The 25,795-nt window shown below is 36.2% G+C and overlaps 1 protein-coding gene across 17 annotated transcripts in view; it reads left to right on the top strand.

Moving 5' to 3' along the window:
- nrxn1a (neurexin 1a) overlaps positions 1–25,795 on the top strand; it is a 365,537-nt gene that overhangs the window by 8,915 nt on the left and 330,827 nt on the right. For 8 of the 17 annotated variants that reach the window (XM_049464538.1, XM_049464531.1, XM_049464536.1 and 5 more), the window contains 2 exons: positions 15,606–15,623; positions 20,416–20,445. The exons of 5 other annotated variants lie outside the window; for them this stretch is intronic. In XM_049464538.1, the coding sequence (XP_049320495.1) occupies positions 15,606–15,623; positions 20,416–20,445 (48 nt within the window). The remainder of the gene's footprint in view (positions 1–15,605; positions 15,624–20,415; positions 20,446–25,795) is intronic. 4 more of the 17 variants (XM_049464532.1, XM_049464539.1, XM_049464543.1 and 1 more) reach the window with 2 other exon arrangements.

The following is a 25,795-nucleotide window of genomic DNA, read 5'->3' on the forward strand; positions in this document are numbered from 1 at the left end:
TAATTGCATGACCAACTCAACTTTAACCATTTAACCAATATAATAAATAAAATAATATAATAATAAAATATAATTGTGTGTTTTAGTGTTTTGTGAAACATACACCTCTATCAAATGTTTCACTAACTGCATATGTAGAGTAATAATAGTAGTATGTTGTATAAAGTTACATTATTCCATTCATTAAAAAACCTCTGAAACTATATTTTGGCCTTTGAATTTCCAACAAAATCAACCCATGTATGCTGTGATATATGGATGGAGAACTACATTCAGGATTTTATTACTCTAACATACGTTTATGACCTTCTACAATAAAATACAGTGACTCAAATTTGCGTTAACACACACAGTTGAGCAGAAGGTAAAGAGTCCATATTAGAAGTCTATGAATAGGATTTATATAGTATACATATATAGTATATATAGTATACCAACCTATATTCATCACCATATTTAGTGCAGGTGGGACAAAATGTCTGTGAAATTCTGTGAAACTGACACCAATAAATCCATAATTCCATTTTTTGTTCTCTATTTACAAGTATTTTATCCTCTTTAGTAATATTTCACAGATATTTTCTTGTGATATATGTCGAATGTTGCAGAATCACAGTAGTATTATATTATTGCTATCATGGGCAATGTGGCACGATTATTTTGTGTTGTAAAATGCCATGTGACTCCCGCTCTTATAATGTGTCATTACTATATCAATAGAGTATATATACATATATATATATATACAGTGGTCCAGTATTTGCCCTCTGTCAGATTACTTTAGTTTTTGCATTTTTTGTCATACATACTTTTTCAGATTATCAAACAAACTTTAATATTAGACAAATATAACCTGAGCAAATATAAAAAGCACTTTTTTAAATGATGATTTCATTTATTGAGGGGAAAAAAATATCCAAATCATTTTAGCCCTTTGTGAAAAATAATTAACAGTGATAAATCACACTTTAAAAAAAAAAAAAGCTGAGTTCAATTTCACTGCTAATCACAGCCAAGCCTGATTACTGCCAGACCTGTAGAATCAAGAAATCACTTAAATAGAACCTGTCTGACAACATGAAGCTACACATATGCACCAATATGAAAAAATACAGAAAAGAAAGCAGATGTGAAAACAAAGTTATTGATATTCTATCAGTCTGGGAAAAAGTTATAAAGTCATTTCTAAAGCTTTGGGACTCCAGAGAACACTAATGGAGAAAACATGGAACACTGGTGAACCTTCCCAGCAGTGGCCAGCCTACTGAAATTACTCCAAAAGGGCATGGAAACTCATCCAGGAGGTCCCAAAACCCAGAACAACATTTAAAGAACTGGTGACCAAGCAGGAATTCTGCTGTTCATGAGAGAATCCTGAAGGAGAATATCCGGCATCTGTTTGTGATCTCAAGCTCGGGCTTACTTAGGTTCTGCAGCAGGACAATGACCCAAAGCACACAAACAAGTCCACAAGTCCAACTCTGAATAGCTTAAAAAATAAAAAAAACAAAGTGATGGCTTTGGAATTTGTTTGATTTTTGGAAAGATATCAGTATGACAAAAAAAAAACAAAAACAAAAGAAATCTTTTGGTCATGTTCAGAACTGATTTGGCAAATATGCTATAATAAATAGAAGTGGATCACTGCTGATTTTAGAATAAAAAAAAAAGCTTGGTTTCAAAGCCAGTTATTGACCTCTAGCCACCCCTATTCACTAAGTATCTAAATATTCCTGAAAGCAGGACTGTGGGCTTGTAGAAAGCCTTTAATGTAAAGAGTTATAGTATATAATAACAGTATGACTACAATAGTGTGTGTTTCCTGTCTTCCAGCAGCAGGAGAGGGGCTGAGAATGACCTTTCGCTTTGTCATTTAGCTGCGCTGTTGTGGTTGATGTTGGTAAATTAGCATACCCTTTATAGTAGTGAAAGAGAAAAGAGAGAGAAAGGCATTAAAATGTAATACCTCACCAAGGGTTAGACGATATGGCCAATATTTATATCACAATATACTTTATTTTTAATTTTGGTCGATACAATATAATTCTGATATTAATATGAATGGTATAAAGCCATTGTCTGTAAAGTACATCATCACACTCTGACAGTGCCAGTAGTTTTATGTCCAAGACCACTAGATTAAGCTACGTATTTTTATTTTATTATGCAAAAATCATAAAAAGAAAATGACAGTTCATCTTACATTCAATATGATGTATTATTCTTGATATTAGAGCTGAGTGAATTGGTAAAAACATTTTATCATGATATTTACAGACATTTTTTTATTTTTATGATATTTATTGCAATGTTTTGGTCAATCAGACTAGAAAATCTTCTATTTAAATACTCTTTCATTCATAGTGCAGAGACTTTTATGACATTTTGCATCATATTATGCAATTAAAAAGGATTTTATACAAGAATACAGTTGGGTCGATCTTCTTTATTTGCTGATGGTGTCATCAATATGTTTTAAAACACGTATTGTTGATAAAATACCATCATATTGCCCACCTCCAGCTTCACATGAAGTAGGTGGCTGCATAAAGCACAGGTAAAGAAATTACTACAAAGTAAGTAGGGCTGCAACTAATTGTAATACTGGTAGTCGACTAATCTGATTAATGATTAATTTATCTGATTGTTCGATTCTTTGTCAATTGTTATTCCTGCCATTCCCTGCATCTCTGCTTCCTGTGGGTTTGGCTTCTGTTTCTAGCTTTCTCTTTCTTTGCTTCAAAACAATAGAAACAGCAGAACATGGGATTTAAATTCTCTTTAAATGATGATCAGAAGACATATAAAAGTGGATTGTTCTGAGATTTAGTGAGTAAATGAACAATCTGTTTGTGTTTGGGCCTTTTTGGACACACAAACTGAGTGTGGACTGAGTTAGTGAGCAGACCCACTTTTGGGTGCAAAAGCACTAGTTGAGAATCGCTGCTCTACGATACTTCACAACATCTGTGTAACTGAAATAGATAAAATACTCCTAAAAGAGCAAATGGCAGAAAAATTATTATTAAATTATTGATTTATTGGTGTCAGTTTTTTACAATCAATTTCACAATCAATATTCTTCACTGCAGGTTTACCATATTTATTTGATTATAGCGCCACCACATGGATAGATGAAGTAGTAAGATATATTGGGTATAAAAATATTGATATTTGAAGGCATGTATAATATGATGTATTGTATCGATATGATGTATCATGCCACCATGTGGAGTAAAAAAAGTAGTAACTTTAGTAGTAAGTCAAATTGGGTATAAAAATATTGATATTTGACTCCATGTATCGCTACATTGTATCGCTATGATATCGATATATTGTCCCACTCCTTCCTAATGTCTTAAGTAAGTGAAATTAGGTAGAAAAATATTGATATTTGACGGCACGTATCGATATGATTTATCGCACGATATGATTTATTGCACCGATATGATGTATTATATTGATATGATGTACTGTGCCACCACATGGAGTAATGAAGTAGTCATTTTAGTAAATAAAATTGGGTATAAAAATATTAATATTTGATGCCATGTATCAATAGGATGTATTGCTATGATATCAATATATTGTCCCACTCCCTCCTTATGTCTTTAACAAGTAAATTGGGTATAAAAATATTGATATTTGATTCCATGTATCAATAGGATGTGATTCTATGTATCGATATATTGTCCCACTCCTTTGTATTTGTCTTTAATAAGTGAAATTAGGTATAAAATATTGATATTTAACATCACGTATTGATATGATGTATCATGCCACCACATGGAGTAATAATGTAGTAACTTTAGTAAGTAAATTTTTTAATGCCATGCATCGATACAATGTATCGCCTTGATATTGATATATTGTCCTATTTCTGTCTAATGTCTTTAAAAAAGGAAATTAGGTAAAAAAAATATATTAATATTTGATGGAACGTATGGATACAATGTATCGCTATGTATCGATATATTGTCCCACTCCTTCATATTGTATTTAATAAGTGAAATTAGGTATATTTGACATCATGTATCGATATGGTGTATCGTGCCACCATGTGGAGTAGTGAAGTAGTAATTTTAGTAAGTCAGATTTGATACTAAAATATTGATATTTGACGGCAAGTATCGATACAATGTATCGTTATGATATCGATGTATTGTCCCACTTCTTTCTAATGTCGCCGCTTCTTAACCGTTGTAGCCCTAATGACGGTTTTGAGGTTTTTGGTACATCTTAGCTTCATTCTGTGCTGTGATTGGCTATGAATGCTGATGCAGATCCAGCGTGAGCACCGTGACACGCACGTTCTTCCTGCATCTTTTTTTTTCTCTCTCTCTTTTTTTTTCTCATCGTACGGAAGCGCCACTTCCTGTCAGCCCGGTGGGCGAAGTGATCCGTCAGAGGCGGCCGTCTTGATTGGCCGGTTATGTACACTTGAGGGAGGAAAGGGTGGCGTGTGGGTTTAATGCGTCCGCTCGGAACGCACAAGTGCTCCGCCACTCTCTCGACAGGCAGATGCGGTAATGACATTCTTTAGTGGAGCAGGTGTGGTGAGCGCAGTGGGAGAGGGAGGCCGCACTGCAGAGAATAGCAGTGCTACACGTAATGAGATACTTTTACACGGCTGGCGATCGCCGGGCGCGAGTGTGGCGTTCGCTTCTGTGTGTTATTATGTTTAAGAGCCTCTACGGATTGTTTTATATCAACTGCCACTCATCTACTGTACACCATATCCCTCTGAGCTCTAATGAGGAAAAGAGCATGTAAAGCTCTTAGATTAAAAAAATAAAAAAATCTTATTGTATTCAGAGTTTCTGGTAGCGTGAAAGAGGGAAACTGGTTTGCGGATCTTATTTATCTGGTTTTAGGAGTGCTTTAACTATATATCCATGTTTTAATGTTCTTTTAATTTTATTTCAAATTGATTATTTCCAGAAATAGATGCTCAGAAGCATATTTTCCTGAAGTTTAATAATAATAATAAAAAAAAAAACATTTGCATATCGATATTGCAAGCTCTTATGCTGTAATTATGAAATAAATTAAATAAAAATGCAATTTTCTGTTGTAATTATGACATAAAGCATTGTGTATTTATGAGAAAATGTCTTGTTATTGTGGGACATCATGGCATAATTATGGCCCATGTCGTGTTTATGACATAATCTCTCATAATAATGAGACATTTGTTGTCATAATTACAACATATGTCATATACAGTATATGTATTACAAAATATCTCTCGTAATTACTATTATTACAAGAGCTGTAAGAAAATATATCGATATCACATCATATTGCAATATTTTGTATCGAAGTTCTATATCGATTTTCAAAAACCATAGTATTGAATTGTAATTATTAGTTTACGTTAAAAAAAAAAAAAGATTGGTGTCAGACAGTGATTTCTTTGGGGTTGTGTTAAGCCCCGCCCCTAGATAGCAGTGTTGTAGCAGTGAGGTTTGATTTCAGTGTTGTGATTGGATAAAAGGTCATGTAAAATTATTTTTTTTATTCAGATTTTATGATTATATAATAGTATTATATCATAAATAGTCATTATTTGAATTATCATGAGATATAGTGCCTAGATAGTGTGTTTTTATACTATACCAGTTTTCGTAAAATTTGATGATATCACATAGGGCTGGATGATTTGTAAAAAAAATGTATATCATCGAAATATCAATATATCAATATATATATATGGTTGATATGACACAATTCTGATATAGATAGGAAAAATATATCACAATATTTAAAGATTTTTCTTTTATTATGCACAGTATTTGTCATATTTTGACACGCAGACAAAATGCATCAGCAGTGGCAGATTTCTTTTTTTTATAAATGTATTTCTAATTTTTTCCCCATTTTCTCCCAATTTGTCTGGCCAATTGTCCCACCATTCAGCTGCTGTTCAGCTGTATATCCCCCATCACTAGTGATCCCACAACACAAGGAGGGTGAAGACAAGCACATTCCTCCTCCCATACATGTGAACTTAGCCACCACCACTTTTCGAGGTGATGAGGGGAAAGAGTGCCATTTACCCAAGGCCAATTGTGCTCTCTCAGGGCTCTGCCAGCTGATGTCAAGCTGCATGACTGGGATTCGAACCAGCGATCCCACGATAATTGTGGCTGCTCTTTAGACTGCTGGATCATTCACATCCACAGCATCCTTTAAGTAATTATGACGATATCCTTGATATGATTATTGTCATTTATCACAATATGATAAAATCATATTGATATATTGTCCAGTTTAGCTCTAATATCTAACAATATATTAAATTGTAACCACTGTATTGACAAGTTCTTGCCAATACACAGCTTTTATATACTATAATATACTATTGTTTATTTCCAAAACCAGGGGCTCATCATTGGGTCAGCAAACCATTTTTTTTTTTTTATCTTTTAGCTTTTCTCCTCTACTGTACGCCGTTCTCAGTGAGCTTTACTGAGTGAAACAGTGAGTGCAGGCAGAGGAGGCTGGTGCTGGTGTATTCAGAGCATCTGGTAGCTGAGGCTTATTTGTGTAGGCCCGTGTATTGATCATGCGGCCATGTTTAAATATTCGTGTTGGTTGTACAGATAGCCGGGTTTACAGAGGTATTATAGCACATTTGGTGCTGCATATGCTCCGGTTCTTTGGTTAAGCCTCGTGCGCTGCTTTGATGACGGAGGGGTGTCTGCTGAAACCCTGCAGAGGGACCTGAGCAGAGGAAGGAGAACAGCACAGTATTAGCATTACTTTAATGCTAAAGTCTTTAACCAAAGAGCTGCCAAAGAACACAAACGCAAAGAAGAGAGATTTACCAGAGCTGCTACTGGATACCAGTCAATTATCCAATCAGATACAGGAGCAGACAAACGTTTTCTATGTTTTATACTTTAGATTTATCTTTGAGGTCTGATCTGCACACTCTGTATTTTAATCTCAGTGTCTTCATGAGGGAGAGTCAACTGGAATAGTTTTCTCAGCGTCTTGAAGGAAGGAGTTTCTGGAGGTGCTGAACAATAGTTGCTGCTTTTTCTTCAAGCTGTGAAGCTCCAGCTCTTCCCAATTAAATCACCTCAAATCACCATCTCAGTTCATCAGGTCTAGATCAGTGGAATGTGGACAGTTTTTTTTTTATATTTACTGTATAATTCCATATATTCCATATGTGTCCCTTAATTATTTCTATGTATTTAATATTAGCCTACAATGTAGTAAATAAATAAATTAACAAAGAAATAAAAAAAAAAATGAATGAGAAGGTTTGTCCAAACTTTTGACTGGTACTCTATTCTATATATCTTTGTATATACATTTCCATGATTTTTGATCTTTTTAAAGAAGTAAAATTACAGCTTGAAACTCACTGCAGCGCTGCATTGAGGTGGAATAGGAGGAATAGCGGTGCTCTCGTGTCTGTGCCGGAGCTCCTCTGAGCTCAAACCAGACTAAGTTTTCCGAGGCGGCTGCGACCAACGCTCGCGAGAACTGCGACCTGCTTTCCGACCTCTAACAGTTCTACAAGAACTACTGGTTCATTCTTTACAAACTAACATACAGACACTCTGGCAGAAGCTGGAACGAGACCGAATATGTCTGTGACAGCCAGAAAATGAGAAAGAGAAACCAATCCGCCTGAAACATTTATTACACTCTACAACTGTAGGGGGAGCCCACGAGCACAAAATCTCAATCCTTGTGCTTTAAATGAGCTGCTGGTGTGTCTTCACAGCACTGCACTGTTAAGATATGAACGCGCCAAAGTCAGAGCACACCTGCCTCTTAAAGGGAATGACAACCAGCAGACTGATTTATTTCACATTATGCCAAAAACACACCCATAATTAATTAAGAGAGTTAGTACATTGCTTTTATGTGTTTTTTGCATCCTTACAATACCAAAGACATTTGGTACCCCTTAATCAAGCTACATGATCTGTAATTGACTGGTGTGCTAGAATAGATCAATAAAATAGAGCCCAGAGTCTGTCTTGTAGTAGATTTTTATTTAATGGGAAATGAAAACCGTGTGAATTTTCATTTTTGCTACAAACCAGAGACTGTAAAAAAGATGGACGCCGTGTCTCTGTTCAAATTCATTCAATGAAAATGAAGCCAAAATCTTCCGCCATGTTGGCGATCCTGAAACCTGAGTCTGCGCAGTAGAGACCAGAGGAGGGAGAAAGACTGTGGAGAGACCGCCTACTCATTTAAATAACCCCGCCCCTGAGGGCTGATGGTTGCCTCCACAGAGCTCACACAGTCTATGGTCCCGCCCATACAGTCATTGGTCCCACCCCGGCTAGGTGTAACCCAGCCCTTTTACAATAACCACAGCTTTTTGAATAGAGCTGAATAACGTTTTAAAAACTAATTCTGTGGGGATATAAAAATGTAACAATATAAGCAGAGGTTACACTAGCTGTTGCATTTAAATAAAGGAGGTAGAATCACAGTATACTGGAAAAAAAAAACGGGATTGAAAGTTGTCTGTTTTGCCATTGAAACATATGCGGATGGGTGGGGTTACACAGCTTTCTGCAACCGAACAGCAGAGGGAGCCCGACCTGTGGTGGCTTCACTTTTGAGAGACGATGCTCTGTCCAGCTACACTCAGTCTATGCTACTAACAGCTAAAAGTTGTAGCCTGACAGCTCATGTGGATAACTATAACTTTATATAACTATATACTACTGATTAAACTCATTCACGCTACTCGATAGTGAAATAAGCAGATATTAACAATAATGTAATATTAAATAATAGTGCTTTGCTCAGTAGCTATATATGTATAATCATTATTGTAGTAAAACATGCAGCCAAAGGCATCAAGACATATGATTTACACTGCCTCTCAGTATCTGCACTCTGTAGTGTTCAGTGATGAGCTGAACATCATCAGATGGATGTTCTGCTACAGATCTATGATATCATCTCATCTAAAGTAGCTGCAGGTGGACTAAGCCCTGTAATCTCCTGCTGCTACAGATTACAGATCTATTACAGTAAAACACTGAACGCATCTGCGTGTGGAGACGATACAATAGCAGTCAAAAGTTTGGACACACCTTCTTATTCAGTCTTATTCCGCATGTGTTCCTGTATAGCTTTAAAATATTCTTCAATATAAAATTTACAATGTAAAAATAAACAAAGGACAAAGAAAGAAAATACATTTAATAACTTTTGACTGGTATAGTTAAATTGTACCCCGTCTTTTATCTGTTAGTTAATTTTGGGAGGTTAAGTGAATTAATTTGATTTTGAAAAAAAATAATATAAACTGCATGAGGTCATTTTCTTCATCTGAAATATTTTTTTCCTTTTGTATGAAGCAGCAAAATCCTGATTAAATTTGCAATGTGACATTTCTGCATGCACACATTGTGATGACGATGCTAAAACTACATATACTGTGCAGCTCTAGCTTGCACATTTTTACTTCTATAGAAATAAATGGAATAAAAGGAAAAATAACGATAGTTTGAAATATGATGGCTCTAAATTGTGCTGCTTTTTTTTTTTTTTTTACTATTTTGGCACATCTATAAATAAAAAAATACCAAATATGTTTTTTTTTTGTTGCTGTGTAAGAAAAAAAAAAAGTCAATCATAATCAAGAATCACTCATATATATTAGTATTAGTATTGAAATTTGTACTTTGTACAATATTGCCAAGCCCTACTATTAGTTTGCAGGAAGATATGCACCAGTTATTTAATTAAATAAATCATATTTTAATTGTTACTGAATCGGATGCATAATTTCAACCAATGTATCAATGTATTTTCTAATATGTAACTTCCTATATTTTATATATAGAAATATAAAGAGTTTCTGTAGCAGTTTCTAGTAGGGTTTTATGATGATATTAGAATTATTATTATCGGTATCGGCCAAATAATTGCTTTTTTTTTAATCATCAGCATCAGGATGATGCGTAGATTTGGCATACTTCAAACCGATACTTTATAATGTATTAAGTATATGCTGGGGAAAGACCAAGCATTGATGGAATAACCTGGTCTATATTCAGTATACTTAGGTAGTCAGCTGACCTCATTCTTTCAGCACATACTGTTGCTGAACCTAAACCTGCAGACCAACTGCAGCTTGTAGACCAAAATCCAGGTGGAGATATTTTTTTTTTTGGTCAGGTAGTGTATATCAGCATCGGCTCTGAACTCCACTTCGGTGCATCCCTTGTTTCTGGATATGATGCTGCTTATTCTCAGAATCGGGGGATCATGATTGGGTCAGTAATGAATTTTTCAGGGAGTTTGAGTAAATCTTTGTTGACAGAGACATCTTTAGTGACTTTGCCGTAGCGGTAGGCCTTGTACATCAGAGCGTACACAGAGTGATCCCCCTCAGAGGCTGTATGCACTGTCTCTCTGTGCGTGTGTGTGTGTGTGTGTGTGTTTGAGAATAACACACTCTGACGAACTGAAAAACTGCTATAAACGAGCAGCTGGAGCTCGGGCCCTGGTCACACAGGGCTGTGTGAGAGCATGCGTCACATTGTGTTTGGCCCATGCCCGCTGCTCAGGCCTGTACTGGTGCCTAACTGAGTGTGTGTGTGTGTGTGTGTGATAGAGAGAGAGAAAGAGAGAGAGAGAGAGAGAGAGCACATTGTCCTCTACTTGCTAAGACTTTATTCTCCCCAAAAAGCAGGGCGCTGTGCACGGCCAGCGCTCAAGACAAGACGTCCGTTTGATGAGGTGTGTGTGTGTGTGTGTATACATGAATAAGAGGCTCTGCAGTGTTACAGAGACTACACCATCTTTATTTACCAGTCAGACCAGTGTAAATACAACCTTCCAGGGTTGTAAGATAATATTGATATATTGTGAGTATCGAGTATCATGATTAGGAGTGTGCTATATCAAATCATGCACAGTAATATTCCATATTTTTTTTATTTTTTTAATGATACAAGAAAAGTCCATATTGCTAATATCGCTTTTCTAGTCTTGAGATCTTCTTGTCTTTTTTTTATTCGTTTTGCTATTAATTGTGAAACTTTAAGCTTTTTTTTTTTTTTTCTATAATTGTAGTTTATATGCACACAATATTGTAAATATAATGCACTTTAATACTGTGGATGATTATGGTGTTACATTATTTAGTGTAGTTATATAATTTACTGTCATTTACAAAATTTGGCAAAAGTTTACAGATTTTTATGGTTTTTCAACCGTATGTCTGGAATTGTTATCTCTATATTTATTCCAGTATAAAATACAAATGTAAATCTTTTATAGTATTTGTAGCACTATTTTTCAGTGTTTTGTCACATTGCCAATAATATGGTTAGCACAAAAATACCCTGAAATGTTATGATTTTATTTTAGGGCCATATCGGCCATTCATAATCGCATTCGATAGTTTTGCGATACCATATCAATTGTCAAAAATATAGTATTGACTTTTAGTTATGTAAAAATTGGATAAAAATGAATAAAAACTATTTATTTGCTCAGGCCTGTCTTGATAGTTACAATATTGAGTGTAGTTGAGTATAGTTACAATATATTGACACCTTTTTGGATACTTTTTGCTAATCTATATATTGCCTATTGTTCATTTTTAAGGTAAGGTGAGCCCATTAACAAGAAAAAAGTGATGTTTTAATAATTTGCAATATTTTAAAATATATATTTTCGAATTCTCTATGAATGAGAAGTTTATCGCTTTTTTAAAAGGCTGTAGTTGCATCGTTATTCTAGATTGTATATTATATTATAATTTTTAATGATTAATAATTGGTGTAAAATGGTCCTAAAATGCCATTTTTTTGCAGTTATTTCTTGGTCAATATATCGACCAAAAAATGTAATCGTAAAAGTGCTAATTATGATATAATTATATATATTTTATTGAATCCGAACCTTTATATTCTGTTTTTGTTGGCAATATACACCATACATATTTTACTGAGAGGGAAAGAAAATACAAAATACTAATATCATACTGTATTGTGGTTATATTTGGTTTTGCAATACTATATATATTTTCAAAAACACAGTATCAATATTTAATTTTAATTAGCTTGTCTAATTGATCTGTTGTTAGGTCCCACAGTTTTGATTGGATAGATTTGAAGTCAATTTGATTTTTTTTTTATACAGATTGTATCAATAGTGGTTGTTGTGGTGCAGTGGATAACACCACTGCATGCCAGTGAGCTCCCACATCCTGTGGGAGAGTGGGGTTCAGTTCCCACTCTGGGTGACTGTATTGTTAGTCGGCTAAATGCTTTAAATGTAATGTAGTTGTAAATGTAGTTTACTGAATAAGCGCTATATTGTGATTTATATTAAATCACCAAGTTCTTGCCACTAAACACACACACACACACACACACACAGACCTGCATAAGTGTGTACAGGTCCAAACAGGATTAGCACTATACTGCAGCTCTAGAGTCTGACATATACTGTAAGACAGATAATGGCATCACTTAAGGCAGCAGTGCTAAAGGGCCGAGGGTGATCGTGAACATAAAATCAATACTGCAGGCTATACAGGCCATACGCTATACAACCCCCCCCCCCCCATTCCCCACCCCCCCCAGCACTGCAGCGGCTGCAGCGACTGCACGCCGTATCGTTAGCATTAGCTGCGCGATGTCTCTCCTCAGTGTCGTCAGCCCTAATCGCTTAGCAGCTCTCATATTTAGCGGTGTTGTTTTGTCCCAAATCTTTGTGCTCCATTCATCGTAAAAAGAGATTATTCATATATTGGCAGCGCGCGAAGGTAGTAATCTGGACGAGAGAGAAAGAGAGAGAAAGAGAGAGAGACAGAAAAAGAGAGAGAAGGCCTGCGCTACGTAATGCCATCCCGCAGCACTGCTACACTAACCGCATAATGTTGATTTGTCATTATTTCTGCCATGGCATGTTCTTCTTTTTTTTTTTTCTGTTATTTCTTCTCCTTCTTCTTATTGTTATATATATATATATTTTTTTTTTTTTCGTTGGTTTGTTTCTTCATTCATTCATCAGCATTTTTGTTCTAGTGGCAGTGCAAATGGTGCATGCAATTTTTTGTATTTGGTCCAGAGGAGCGGACTGCGGCGGGCGGTAAGTCCTGGGTCAATTTTTCCCGCCTTCTTGAGGTGCGAAGCGACAGAGGTAGGACTGGATGCTTTAACACTTTAACAGCAGGACAAAAAAAAGAAAAAAAAAAGAAGAAGAGATAAACGAAAGCAAAGAAAGAGAGCGAGAAAAAAAGACAAAAGTAGTAGCAAGACTTTGGGGTGTGAGGGGTGGGCCGCCAAGAAGTGAAAACAAGGTTTGCTGGCTCATCGAAAACAAGGTGTGTGTGTGTGTGTGTGTGTGTGTTAGTGTGTGTTTGTTGCAAAACGAACAAACAAACAAATGAACGAATGAACGAACGAAAGAACGAACAAAATGAGCATGAATGGCTCATTCATTCCTGAAGGTAATGTACTTTTAGTCCTTTCTTTAGAAGAGGAAGAGGAAGAAAACTCAAAAATTCAGTGAAGTCATTTGATTAATTAATCATTTTTTAATCTTCATCATGACTAATCTGATGTGGTAATCATCACATGCATATACTGTACGTTTAAATATATACAGTATATATACATAAATATATATAATATAACCAGGTACTGTACATTATTTCATTATAAGCAATATTTTTTTTAGATATGACTCACTGGCTTTATGCTGCGTCACCCGTTTTTTTTTTTTTTTGCTATTAAACACCTGCATGACTCCCTTTTACTCTCCTTATTTCCTCACTTCTCCCAGCGATAGAAAAAAAGTGCAGAAGTGATTAGTGAAGAAATGACTTGAAAAAAAAATAAATAAAATAAAATGTAGTCAATGTGATCCATCAAAACATTGCATTATTGATGTTGAATATTAGACGTAGAACATAGAATATATTTTAAGTTACATAGTATCATAGGAAATCACAGATTTTCATATATATTTAAATGTATATTTATATATGTATAGTAACAGAGCAATACAGAAATATTAGCTGTTTATAGTCACTTATTTCTCACCGTCTTCCATTTATTTGCTTTGCTAAAGGAGTAATTTATCTGCCTGCATGTTTCTGCATGCTTTCTGAAACTGTCACTGTTTTTAACTACTGTTTTATCCACATTAAAATCACTCATTAATTAGATTCCTAAGGAAAAACAATTCTAAAAAGTTCAACCAGGAAGACTCTATTACTATTGAGGGCATTTAGGCATGTAGGCCTGAAATAGTACCTTCCTACAGCCAAACAAAGACGTCTAAAAAAATGATGGGGTAGAAAAGGGGTGGAGTTATAGAATATTTGAGGATACAAATAGTATTTTAATTGGATTTCAGTGGTAGATTGTTCCACTAATTTTTTTTTATCTTTTGGAGCGTTTTTCATAAGAAAAACAGTAAGAAACATGAACGAACCAGGTTTAAATTGGGTACAAAGTAGACCTGGGCGATATGGTAAATAAAAATATATATCACAATATGTTTAAACATTTTTACAATACACAATATATTTATCTCAATACACAAGCTAATTGTTCTCCTTTTTTAAAGTTTCTTTTTAATTGGGGGGGGGGGGGGGTGCAGATCATGTCGTACACAATAATATTATCAATTTTTCCAACGATACAAAAATTCTTATCGGGATTAAAGTGGTATTCTTTCTTTCTGTTAAAAGCCTATGTCTGTTTTGTACACAAAATCAGACTCTAGGTAAGGTAATGTTGTTTTATTATATAAAATTGTTTTTTTTATTATATGTTTTTCTCCCAATTTATCTGACCAACTGTCCCATTTATTCAGCTCCTAGGCAGCTGTTTATCCCCCATCACTAGTGATGCCACAACACAGTGAACTCGGAGGAAAGCGCAGCGACTCGGTTCTGATACATCACCCTAGGGGTGATGTGGGGAGAGAGTGCCATCTACCCACACAGAGAGAGCAAGGCCAATTGTGCTCTCTCCTCTCTCAGGGCTTTGGCAGCTGATGGCAAGCTGCTTAACCGGGATTCGAACCAGCGATCTCCCGATCATAGTGACAGCGCCACCCGGAGCCCCCCTGAATGTTTGAAATTACTTAATTTTGTTGCAGTAGTATATTTGTGAAATTAATTCAATATTTTTTTTTAGATATCAATTTTGCCAAAATACTCTTAAATATTGTGATATTATTTTAGGGCCATATCACACAGCCCTATTGTTGATAAGATAAAGTATCAGTATAAAGTAATATATTGCCCACCTCTAGTACACAAAGCCTCCCTGGTTGAACCCATCCACATTGAAGTTCCATCCATGTCAAGCAGGAAATTTACTTAATTGACTAAAGAACTAAAGAGAAAACTGAACCTCAGTGAAAACTAGAAAAAAATAAACTCCGGCTGCACTGAAGGAAGAAGATGTAGCTCCTCCACGGCATAGTTTTTATTTATTTATTTTTGCTTAGGCTTTTTTTTTGCACGAGGTGATAAGACGCATGTAACAGTGGTAGTCCTCAAGATTGGGCCACCTTCCAGACTGCATGCCTCTTAATCAATGTCTTCCTCTTTCTCTCCACGCCTCGGCCGATCCTTCCAGAAGAGGCCTACGTTGGAGGTGGGTACACTTTTTTCTGCACCCTTCTACCTCTTCTCCTTTCATTTCTGCCATCCTCCCATTTTCCTCTTGCTCATGTCCTTCCAAGACATTTCTATCTCTCTATTTCTATCCAGCTTTTTCCAACCATGTCCCTACTGTAATTTTATTTCTATCCTTTATTTTATTTATTATATCTTGGTTTGGTTTTTCAAATCGTGGGCACCAAAAACGGTAAGTGGATTCGGAGTTATCTGGCTATTTCTGGGACTGGAGTCTAACCTCTTTAAGGGTGTAAGGGTACAAGGTGTACCAAGCAGGTAAATGAAGAAAACATTTAAAACAGGTAAAATCCTTTCTTCCGGTGTTTAAGCCTTTAGTGTACGTCCAATCAGAAGGCTCTGGGTGTGTTTGACATTGTTTGTCGAAAATCGAATATTTAAAGAGAAAGGAATAAGTGTGAGTCTCTACTTAAAACATAAAAAGAATCAAATTCCACTTTTAAAAGCAGTGAAAAAACGTCCTTAAGGAACTTTTAAAGGTTCTTCAGTTTGAAACTGTGAAGGAACCAATTAAGGTGCTTTGAGGAACCTTCATAAAATAGTTTTTAGAAGAAAATGATCAACAATGAAGAGAGCTTCAGTAACAGCAAACTAAAATTGCCCTTCATACAGCATAAATGATGTTACTAAGCTGGAGGCAGAGTGAGGTAGAGTGAGTCAGTACAACGTAAGGTGAGGTAGAATGGGTAAAGTCAGTTAGAGCAAGGTAGACTAAGTTAGAGCGAGGTAAAGTAAGAGTAGAGTGAGGTAGAAGAAGGTAGAGGTATGTACAACAAGGGGAGATAGAATTAGGCAAAACGGGGTAAAATGAGGCAGAGTAAAGCAGAGCGAGGTGGAACAAGGTAGAAAGGGGTATAGAGAGAGGCAGAAGGATGTAAAGCAAGGAAAAGACGAGGCAGAGTGAGGTAGGATTAGGCAAAACAAGGTAAAGTGAGACAAAGTAAAGCAGAATGTGGTGGAACAACGTAGTGTGAGGTAGAGAGAGACAAAAGGATGAAGCGCGAGGTAAGGTGAGGCAGAGTGAGGTAGAATTAGGCAAAAACAAAGGTAAAGTGAGGCAGAGTAAAGCAGAGTGAGGTAGAACAAGGTAGAGGGAGGTAAGGTAAGGGAGAGTGAGGTATAATTAGACAAGACAAAGTAAAGTGAGGCAGAGTAAAGCAAAGTGAGGTGAGAACAAGGTAGAAAGAGGCAGAGAGGGACATTAGGATGAAGAGTAAGGTAAAGGTGAGGCAAAGTAAGGTAGAATCAGGTAAAGTGAGGCAGAGCAATGCAGAACAAGGTAGAGAAAGACAAACTGAGGTAGAATTAGACAAAACAAATGAAAGTAAGAGCAAAGCGAGGTAGAACAAGTAGGTAGTTTGAGGTAGAGAGAGGCAGAAGGATGTAGAGTGAAGTAAAGGGAGGCAGAGTGAGGTAGAATTAGGCAAAACAAGGTAAAATGCGACAGAGTAAAGCAGAGCAAGGTAGAGTGAGGAAGAGAGAGGCAGAAGAATATAGAGCGAGGTAAGCTAAGGCAGAGTGAGATATAATTTGGCAAAACATGGTAAAGTGAGGCAGAGTGAGGTAGAACAAGGTAGAGTAAGTTAGAGAGAAGCAGAAGGATGTAGAGCAAGGTAAGGGGAGGCAGAGTGAGGTAGAATTAGTAAAGCAGAGAGAGGCAGAACAAAATAGTTTGAGGTAGAGAGAGGCAGAAGGACGTAGAGTGACGTAAGGTGAGGCAGAGTGAGGTAGAATTAGTAAAGCAGAGAGAGGCAGAACAAGATAGTTTGAGGTAGAGAGAGGCAGAAGGACGTAGAGTGAGGTAAGGTGAGGCAGAGTGAGGTAGAATTAGTAAAGCAGAGAGAGGCAGAACAAGATAGTTTGAGGTAGAGAGAGGCAGAAGGACGTAGAGTGAGGTAAGGTGAGGCAGAGTGAGGTAGAATTAGTAAAGCAGAGAGAGGCAGAACAAGATAGTTTGAGGTAGAGAGAGGCAGAAGGACGTAGAGTGAGGTAAGGTGAGGCAGAGTGAGGTAGAATTACTAAAGCAGAGAGAGGCAGAACAAGGTCGTTTGAGGTAGAGAAAGGCAGAATGATTTAGAGCAAGGTAAGATGAGGCAGAGTGAGGTAGAATTAGACAAAACAAGGTATAATGAGGCAGAGTAAAGCAGAGCGAGGTAAAACAAGATAAAGAGAGGCAGTGTGAGTAGAATTAGGCAAAACAGGCTAAAGTAAGGCACAGTAAATCAGAACGAAGTAAATCAAGGCAGAGTGAGGAAGAGCGAGGTAGAACAAGGTAGAGTGAGGTAGAAAGAAGCAGAAGGATGTAGAGCAAGGTAAGGTGAGGCAGAGTGAGGTAGAATTAGTAAAGCAGAGAGAGGCAGAACAAGGTAGTTTGAGGTAGAGAGAGGCAGAAGGACATAGAGTGAGGTAAGGTGAGGCAGAGTGAGGTAGAATTAGAAAAAAAAAACAAGGTAAAGTGAGGCAGAGTAAAGCAGAGCGAGGTAAAACAAGATAAAGAGAGGCAGTGTGAGTAGAATTAGGCAAAACAGGTTAAAGAAAGGCACAGTAAATCAGAACGAAGTGAGGAAGCGCGAGGTAGAACAAGGTAGAGTGAGGTAGAGAGAGACAGAGTGAGATAGAATTAGGCAAAACATGGAAAAGTGTGGGAGAGTAAAGCAGAGTGAAGTAGAACATGGTAGAAAGAGGCATAAGGATGTAGAGTGAGGTAAGTTGAGGCAGGTTGAGGTAGAAATTAGGCAAAACGAGGTAAAGTGAGGCAAGGTGAGGCAGATTGAGATAGAGGTTACAGTGGTACCAAAAAAAACTTTGATGTTAATTTATCGTGTTTCACATCAATAAACAAACAGTTTATAGTTTTATATCGAACATCGCTCTACTCTTGAAGCTCCATAAACTTTTTTGAAGGTTCTTTAAAGCAGCTTGTGTAGATCCTCCATAGTTTCAAATTGATGTTTCTTAAGGAACTTTTACTTTTAACAGTGTACAGTTAAAGGCAGCTGCCTGCCTGCCTGCCAGTTCTCTTACTCTCTCTCTCTCACTCGTTTTCTCTCTTTCTCTCGCACTCTCTCTCTCTCTTTCTCACCCACTCTCACGCATTCGCTCTCTCAGACACACACTCACGTTGTAATGCGTGCAATTGAAAATCCGCACACAGGAACATTCAGAGGTAGCAAAATGCTGTCAATTTTCCTAAAATTGCGTTGTGTGCCTGAGGGACGGAGGGTAAGTACCGTGGACAAATCAAATTTTATATTCCCCACTGATGGATCAAATGTGCAGGTTAGAGTCTTGGCAGGTAAAATACTCACTCCATTGTAATTCCTTCCTTTTGAGGTATTATATCTTTTGTGTATGTATAGACGAGAGAGAAAGAGAGAAAGAGAGAGAGAGAGAGAGAGAGAGAGACAGAGAGAGAGAGACTAGCTAAAAGTAGTTTGCAGGTGATATTTCGGAATATAATGAAAAAAAAAAAGATATATTTTAAAAGGAAATGGGTAAAATAAATTGGCCATGCTCTTTTCTTTGCCCCGGTTTCCCATTCTGGAAGATGTAGTGTAATACTGTAGATAGAAATCTGTTGAATAGTTTCCTTTCTTTCATCTTTTTTTTTTCTTTTTTTTTTTATAAAAGTGGTCATAAAAAAGAAGAGAAAATGTATCACACAGTAGTATATCCCTATATATGTTAGAGCTGGGCAATATGATGAAAAAAATAAAAAAATAAAAAATAATTAAACACTTCACCTTCTTTGATAGTGATTAAAGAATTAATGATAATTGATCATTTGAACAAAATAAAAAATAATAAGTTCTTTTTTCTATGCTACTGCTTCCAAGTTGTATAGACTATGTGGGGGCGGAGTCAAGTGATTACTAACACAGCAATATGTTGTTCTTTAAAAAAAAAAAGTATTCATTGATTTAATAGGATAACAAAAGAAAGAAAGTAAATAAGAAAGGAGTAAATAACCAACTCTAATCTGATTAGTCTGTTTATTTTGTTTAAACAAAATGACATCAGTCCAATATTTTTTTAATTATGGTATTGATAAAAAAAAAAAAATCTATATATGTTTTATTAATTAACCCAGCCCAGCCCTATCATATATATGTGATCAATACAGTGCATTTAGCTATTCAGTCCCAAACGTCCAATTTATGTTTCCATGTATGTTTTCTGGTGTCCCACTTCTAAAAAAAAAAAAAAAAAAGTGACGATGGTGCTATCTGTCCAAACAACCATGCTCTTTGTTATGGTCAATCGTCTCATTGGTCTTATTCCCGGGGAAGCCTTTGACCAGAGGACATGTTTGATCTTTATAGCTCTATGTCTCTCTTTCAAGTGTGACAGATAAGTGATAAGTGTGACAGATAAAGCATTGCAACCACTGGGTTGAGGAAATGCTTTTTACCTCGTATCACCCACCTTCTCACCTCCTTCCCTCTCTCTCTCTTTTTACCTCACACCAACCAACCAAACAAACACTCACTCAATACATTCTATACACTCATATATATATACACACACACACACACTTAAACATACACACACACACATTCCTCCACCTTCTTCTTCCTTCCCTTTCCTAATGTAATACCCCTCACCCCCTCACCCCTGCACCCCCAACCTCAACCTCACCCCACACACCACAGGCATCCTGCACTCAGGTGATGCCTGATGCGTGTCAATGTGACAGAAACCTTCCCATGATCCCGTTCTCTGTGCTGACTGTGCTCTTGTCTTCCCTTAAGGTCTTGCGCACCTGATGATGGCCGACCAAGGTATGGGTTTTATTCCTTTCTCACCCTCTCGCCCTCTCTTTTTTGCCTCCATCCTCGCCCCTCGTCCTCCACTCCTGCCCTTAAACCTCCTTATCCTCCTCTGTGCCACCCATCCTTCCTCCCTCCTTTTGCTTCTCTCTCTCTTTCTCTACTTCTCTCTCTCTATCTCTTTCTTCTACTTACTCTTACTCGTACTCAATCTTTCGCGCCCTCTCGCGCTCCTCGTCCGTGCTGAATCCTCCCCACATCCTCTCGTCACTGCTGGTAGGGATTTTCTCGGGGCTGCTTTCTTTCCGGCTTGGCGCTGATTCAATGGATGGTTTGGTCTTTTTTTTTCTTTTATCACATTTTTCTTTTTTTACATTTTTATTTTATTTTTATCTATTTCTCCACTTTTCTCTCTTCTCTTTATGTCTCTCTCTCTCTCTCTTTTAAACTCTTCTGAACTGTGCTTCAATCTACAACCGTGCATCCACTGCGATTCTTTTCTCCTTTTCTCAGATTTTTTACTTTTCTTTTTCTTTTCTTTTTTTGCTTTAGTTATTTATTATTGCCAGTCATCCCCCACAACTGATTACTCCATTGCTATTCCATCGTTGTCTCATTGTGTTGCTCGCCAACCTCGTTTCTCATTTTCATAAAATAGAAAATAGAGAGGGCAGGAAATAATAAAAAAAAGGACGTGCTTTGAACCAATTGGACGGGCTGCAGATTGAAGGACGTCTCTTAGGGGTTTGTTCGCCGCCATTCTTTTGTAAGTGCGCTCTAGTCGGTATTCTTGGGACGCGAAAACAGGAAAGCATTAGCTCTCTCTCTGTTCAATATTCATGCATCTCCCGCGCCGCCGTGTCTTGGCATGTTCTTTGACAGGAAGCCTCCATCTCCCCAGCTCCCTCGCCCATCCACCCAAACCCCCTCCATCCATCCCATCCACCTCCCACCCTCCCTCTCTCCCGACCCTCTTTCTGCCTGCCTCGTCTAACGACGTCTGTGCTCTTAATGCATGGCGCGTAATAACTCAGTAGCTTAGTGCAGATGTTAACCTTTCGTTTCCTGTCTCTGGATCTGGACACAAGATCATGACTCTTACTGTTGCCTCTTTCCTCTTCCTTTGTATCCCTCCTGTATCTCTCTGGAATTTCTCTTCACGGAACCCATTATATCCATGTCATAGGTAAAAGTAAAGGTACATAATGTCTTCTTTTCCGTTCGTTCCGTTCTTTCTTTCTTTCCTTCCCCATGTGTTCCCCATGATATATAATGATATACATACATATATATGATGTTACACACTCACTGCACACACAGCCATACACACGACCAGCTCCTCTAAGCTATCTCAGCTGCTATCTGCTCATGTATATTCCGTTGTCTGTGGTTTTATACATGCATCTACACCAGCTTTTTTTTTTGCGTGCTTCTGGGTATCCAAAGCCGCACCGCATTCGGTGTGTGATGTGTGATGTCCTGAAAGTGTGCCCACTGGGCTGGAAGGTAGGTGTGTGGGTATTGCTGTGGAAATGTTTCTGGTTGAATGCACGAGCAAATGCAGAATAAGGGGGGATTCAGGGATTCGGCTTCAGGGGGGTGGGGCCGGATTTGCCCCGCTGTGGTTGCTGTCGTTGTTGTGTTTTGTGTAGAAAAAGCTGCAGAATAAAACTCAAACTCAACAATAAACCCAATTAAAAGACACAGGAACAGAGGTTTATGTGTTTCCGCAGAGAAAATCAATCAAATCAATTATCCCTGACACACACACAAAGACACACATACACTGTAGAAGGGATTATTAGATAATTAGAAAAAAAAATAATACTTTGCAACATAATAGTGCTTTAAGGGAGCTTTTAATGGTGTGTTTTTTTTTAAGATTTATGCCCTAGAAAAAAAAAATATGTTAACACTTCTTATGCATCCTGTATTCATAATATGCTATAATGACTGTCATAAGCTTGTTTAATAAAAAAAAAAAACTAATAAAAATACATGCACAACATGACATTCATTGGAAGGTGTTATGTATATGCTGCATAAGGCATTATAAATCCAGGATTCATAGGACATGTTACCAAAAATACTATTTTTTTAATTCTTTTTTTATCAATTTAACCCCTAAAACTCCCTGACTTTATTACTTACTAAGGATTACTAATCAGTTAATACAATTTAAATACAATACAAAGCAGTACAAACTATGTTACACCCAGTTAAAGCACCTTAACAGGTTTCTGCACAGTTTCAAATACAAGAACTAAAATATTCCTCAAGGAATTTTTATGTTTAATTTTTTTTAAGAGGTTAAAAGTTCTTTATATTAATGCATGTCTCCAAAAACAGTTATTTTTTGGTACCAAATGTGGTTCATCTGTAGCATTTTATTATTTTATGATTTTTTAAGTATAATGATTTGCTCAATTTCGCCATAAAAATAAACTCTTAATGTATCACATTGAATAATAGTTCTTACGAACTGTAAAAATAAATAATAATAATATAATAATAAAAAAGTCTTAATTTGGACTTTTATGTTGCTTGTTTATTCTCATAATAAAAGCTTTATTCACTAACAGATAAATAATATTTAGTAGTGGATGCGATATAAATATAATAAAATCACCACACAAAGCTATACACATCCAGAAGGCCACATTTAAAAAAATATATATATATTTTTTTTTTCGTTTATTTACATAATAAAAGCTTTATTCCCTATTGGATAAGTAATATTTAGTAGTGGATAACTTATACATATAATAAACATTCTCAAGCAAGCTTTTCACACCTGTAAGGCCATGTTAAAATTGTTTTTATGTAACTTGTAATAATTTGGTATAAATTTTATTTAGTTTATTTACACAGTAAATTCAGAAATGGGTACTAAATAAAATAATTGTTAACTAATGAATAATAACACAACATATTATTATTATTATTATTATTATTATTATTATTATTATATATTTTTTATCAAAATTTTCTATTATTTTTTAATTCAGAGTTAATGAATGTGCATTATAGGTATTACAAACTAAAAACAACTAGGTGTAAATTGGGACTTTAATTTTGTTTATTTATGCAAAAAAGCTTTATTCACTAATTAATAAGTGATGTTTAGTAGTGGATATCTTATACATATAATAAACATACTCAAGCAAAGCATTGCACACTAGCAAGTCCACGTTTATATATTTTTATTTTATTTTTGTGCTTTAACTTTTTATAATTTGCTATAGATAAATTAGGACTTTTATTTTGTTTATTTACACAGTTAATTTGCCAGTGTTAAATCGGCACTGTGTACACAATACAATTAAAATTATTATCTCATGAATAATAAGGATATCCTATGGATAAACATACCCAAGCAAAGTTTTTCACACATTTAAACACATGTAAACTTGTATCTAGAAGAAATTAAAATGTAGGGTTATTTTAGCTTTGAGTTTTTAGCACTTTTTTTTTTTTTTAGGATTTTTAGCATCACAGATTTGATTTTGATTTGTTTCACTGATTGAATGAACCCCTCTCGTGAACAGGTAAGAGTGATCATTACACCACATGACTGATCTTTCACATAGTGATTACTGTACTTTATTTATAGAACGTCACATTTTGTTATAAATTCACATTACAGTGTGAATAGCCTTACATTACAGCTTTATAGATTAGTTGTGTCGTATAGCCTCACAAATTGGGTGTCAATGCACTGCACTGCCCAATTGAAGAGCCTGCTGCCGTCATGTGCTGCCCAGGTAAGTCCCGGGCACCACGGGCACCACCCTGTTCCAGCTCGCGGTCAGTTAGCCAATCACTGAGTCACTCAGTCACTGTGTGTATGTATGCCCACCTCACAGCCACTGCATGCTGGATCACACACCATCTTTATTCATTACTGTACTGCACACAGGGGCTCAACAACTTTACAGACTCACACTATGGGTACTTACGGGTAGGTTCAACATTTCAGCATCATTTGGTTCTAAAAGGGTGTGTGATGGTAAACGGCCGAGAGATAGGCGGAGCAAGCAGGTAGGTGCGCTTTATTATTATTATTAATATTATGTCTTTATGTCTAGGTTTATTGTGTTTTTTTAAGTTTACTCTCTGGGCTTCACTGCTGTTGCTTCCTCTTGTTGTCTGGCTGCCCGATGAAAGGGTCATGCTCTAAACTTTACATTCACATTTTCATTCTGACGTTCAGTAGTCTGTCCTCAGTGTGCTAAAATGATGGCATCTCCTTCATAAAGTGATAGTCTGATGTGTAATTTTACTGAGTGTGTGGAAGAGTACTCTTAAAACGTGTGTTGTGCTGCACTCCCCTTTCAGTGTGGATGAATCTGGTGATCTTAGTTGTTGTGGTATCAGGTTTTGTTTTTTAGCTTGACATCTCTCTTCAGTTCTAATTCTGGTAACATTTTAATTTGGTTTATTTCAGTTTAAAAATCAAAGTTACAAACTTTTTTGCAAAGTGACAATAATAACAATAATGAAAAATATATATGTGACATTCTGATCAGCAGTCTGTCCTCAGTGTGCTAAAAAAAAGGCATCTTCTTAATAAAGCGATAGTTTGATCTGTAATTTTACTGAGTGTGTGAAAGAGTAGTTTAGTTTATTTTGGATTAAAAATAAAAGTTACACACTTTTAAGCAAAGTGACAATAATAACAGTAATGAAAATATATTAGGTCCTCAATATATTGTGATCTGTAATTTTGAAAGTTTTTAGCTTGACATCTTTCTTCAGTTCTAATTCTGGTGACACTTTATTTAGTTTAGTTTATTTCAGTTCAAAAATCAAAGTTCCACACTTTTATGCAAATGGACATTTCTAACAGTAATGAAAAATATATTAGGTGTTGAATACATTGTGATCTGTAATTTTGAAAGTTTTTGGAAGAGTACTCTTAAAACGTGTGTAGTGTTGCACTACCCTTACAGTGTGGATGAATCTGGTGATCTTAGTAGCAGTGTTGTGATATTGGGTTCTGTTTTTTGGTTTTACATCTCTCCTCAGTTCTAATTCTGGAAACACTTTAGTTTATTTCGGTGTATCAAAGTTACACACTTTTATGGAAATGGACATTTATAACAGTAATGAAAAATATATTAGGTGCTCAATGTATTGTGATCTGTAATTTTACTGAGTGTGTGAAAGAGTACTCTTAAAACGTGTGTTGTGCTGCAGTCCTCTTTCGCTGTGGATGAATCTTGTGAATTTAGTAGCAGTGTTGTGATATTAGGTTCTGTTTTTTGGCTTGACATTTCTCTTCAGCTCTAATTCTGGAAACACTTTAGTTTAGTTTATTTCGGTTTATCAAAGTTACACACTTTTATGCAAATGGACATTC

Source organism: Astyanax mexicanus, chromosome 15 (genome assembly GCF_023375975.1).
Source record: "Astyanax mexicanus isolate ESR-SI-001 chromosome 15, AstMex3_surface, whole genome shotgun sequence".
In the NCBI taxonomy this organism is placed as follows: Eukaryota; Metazoa; Chordata; class Actinopteri; order Characiformes; family Acestrorhamphidae; genus Astyanax; species Astyanax mexicanus.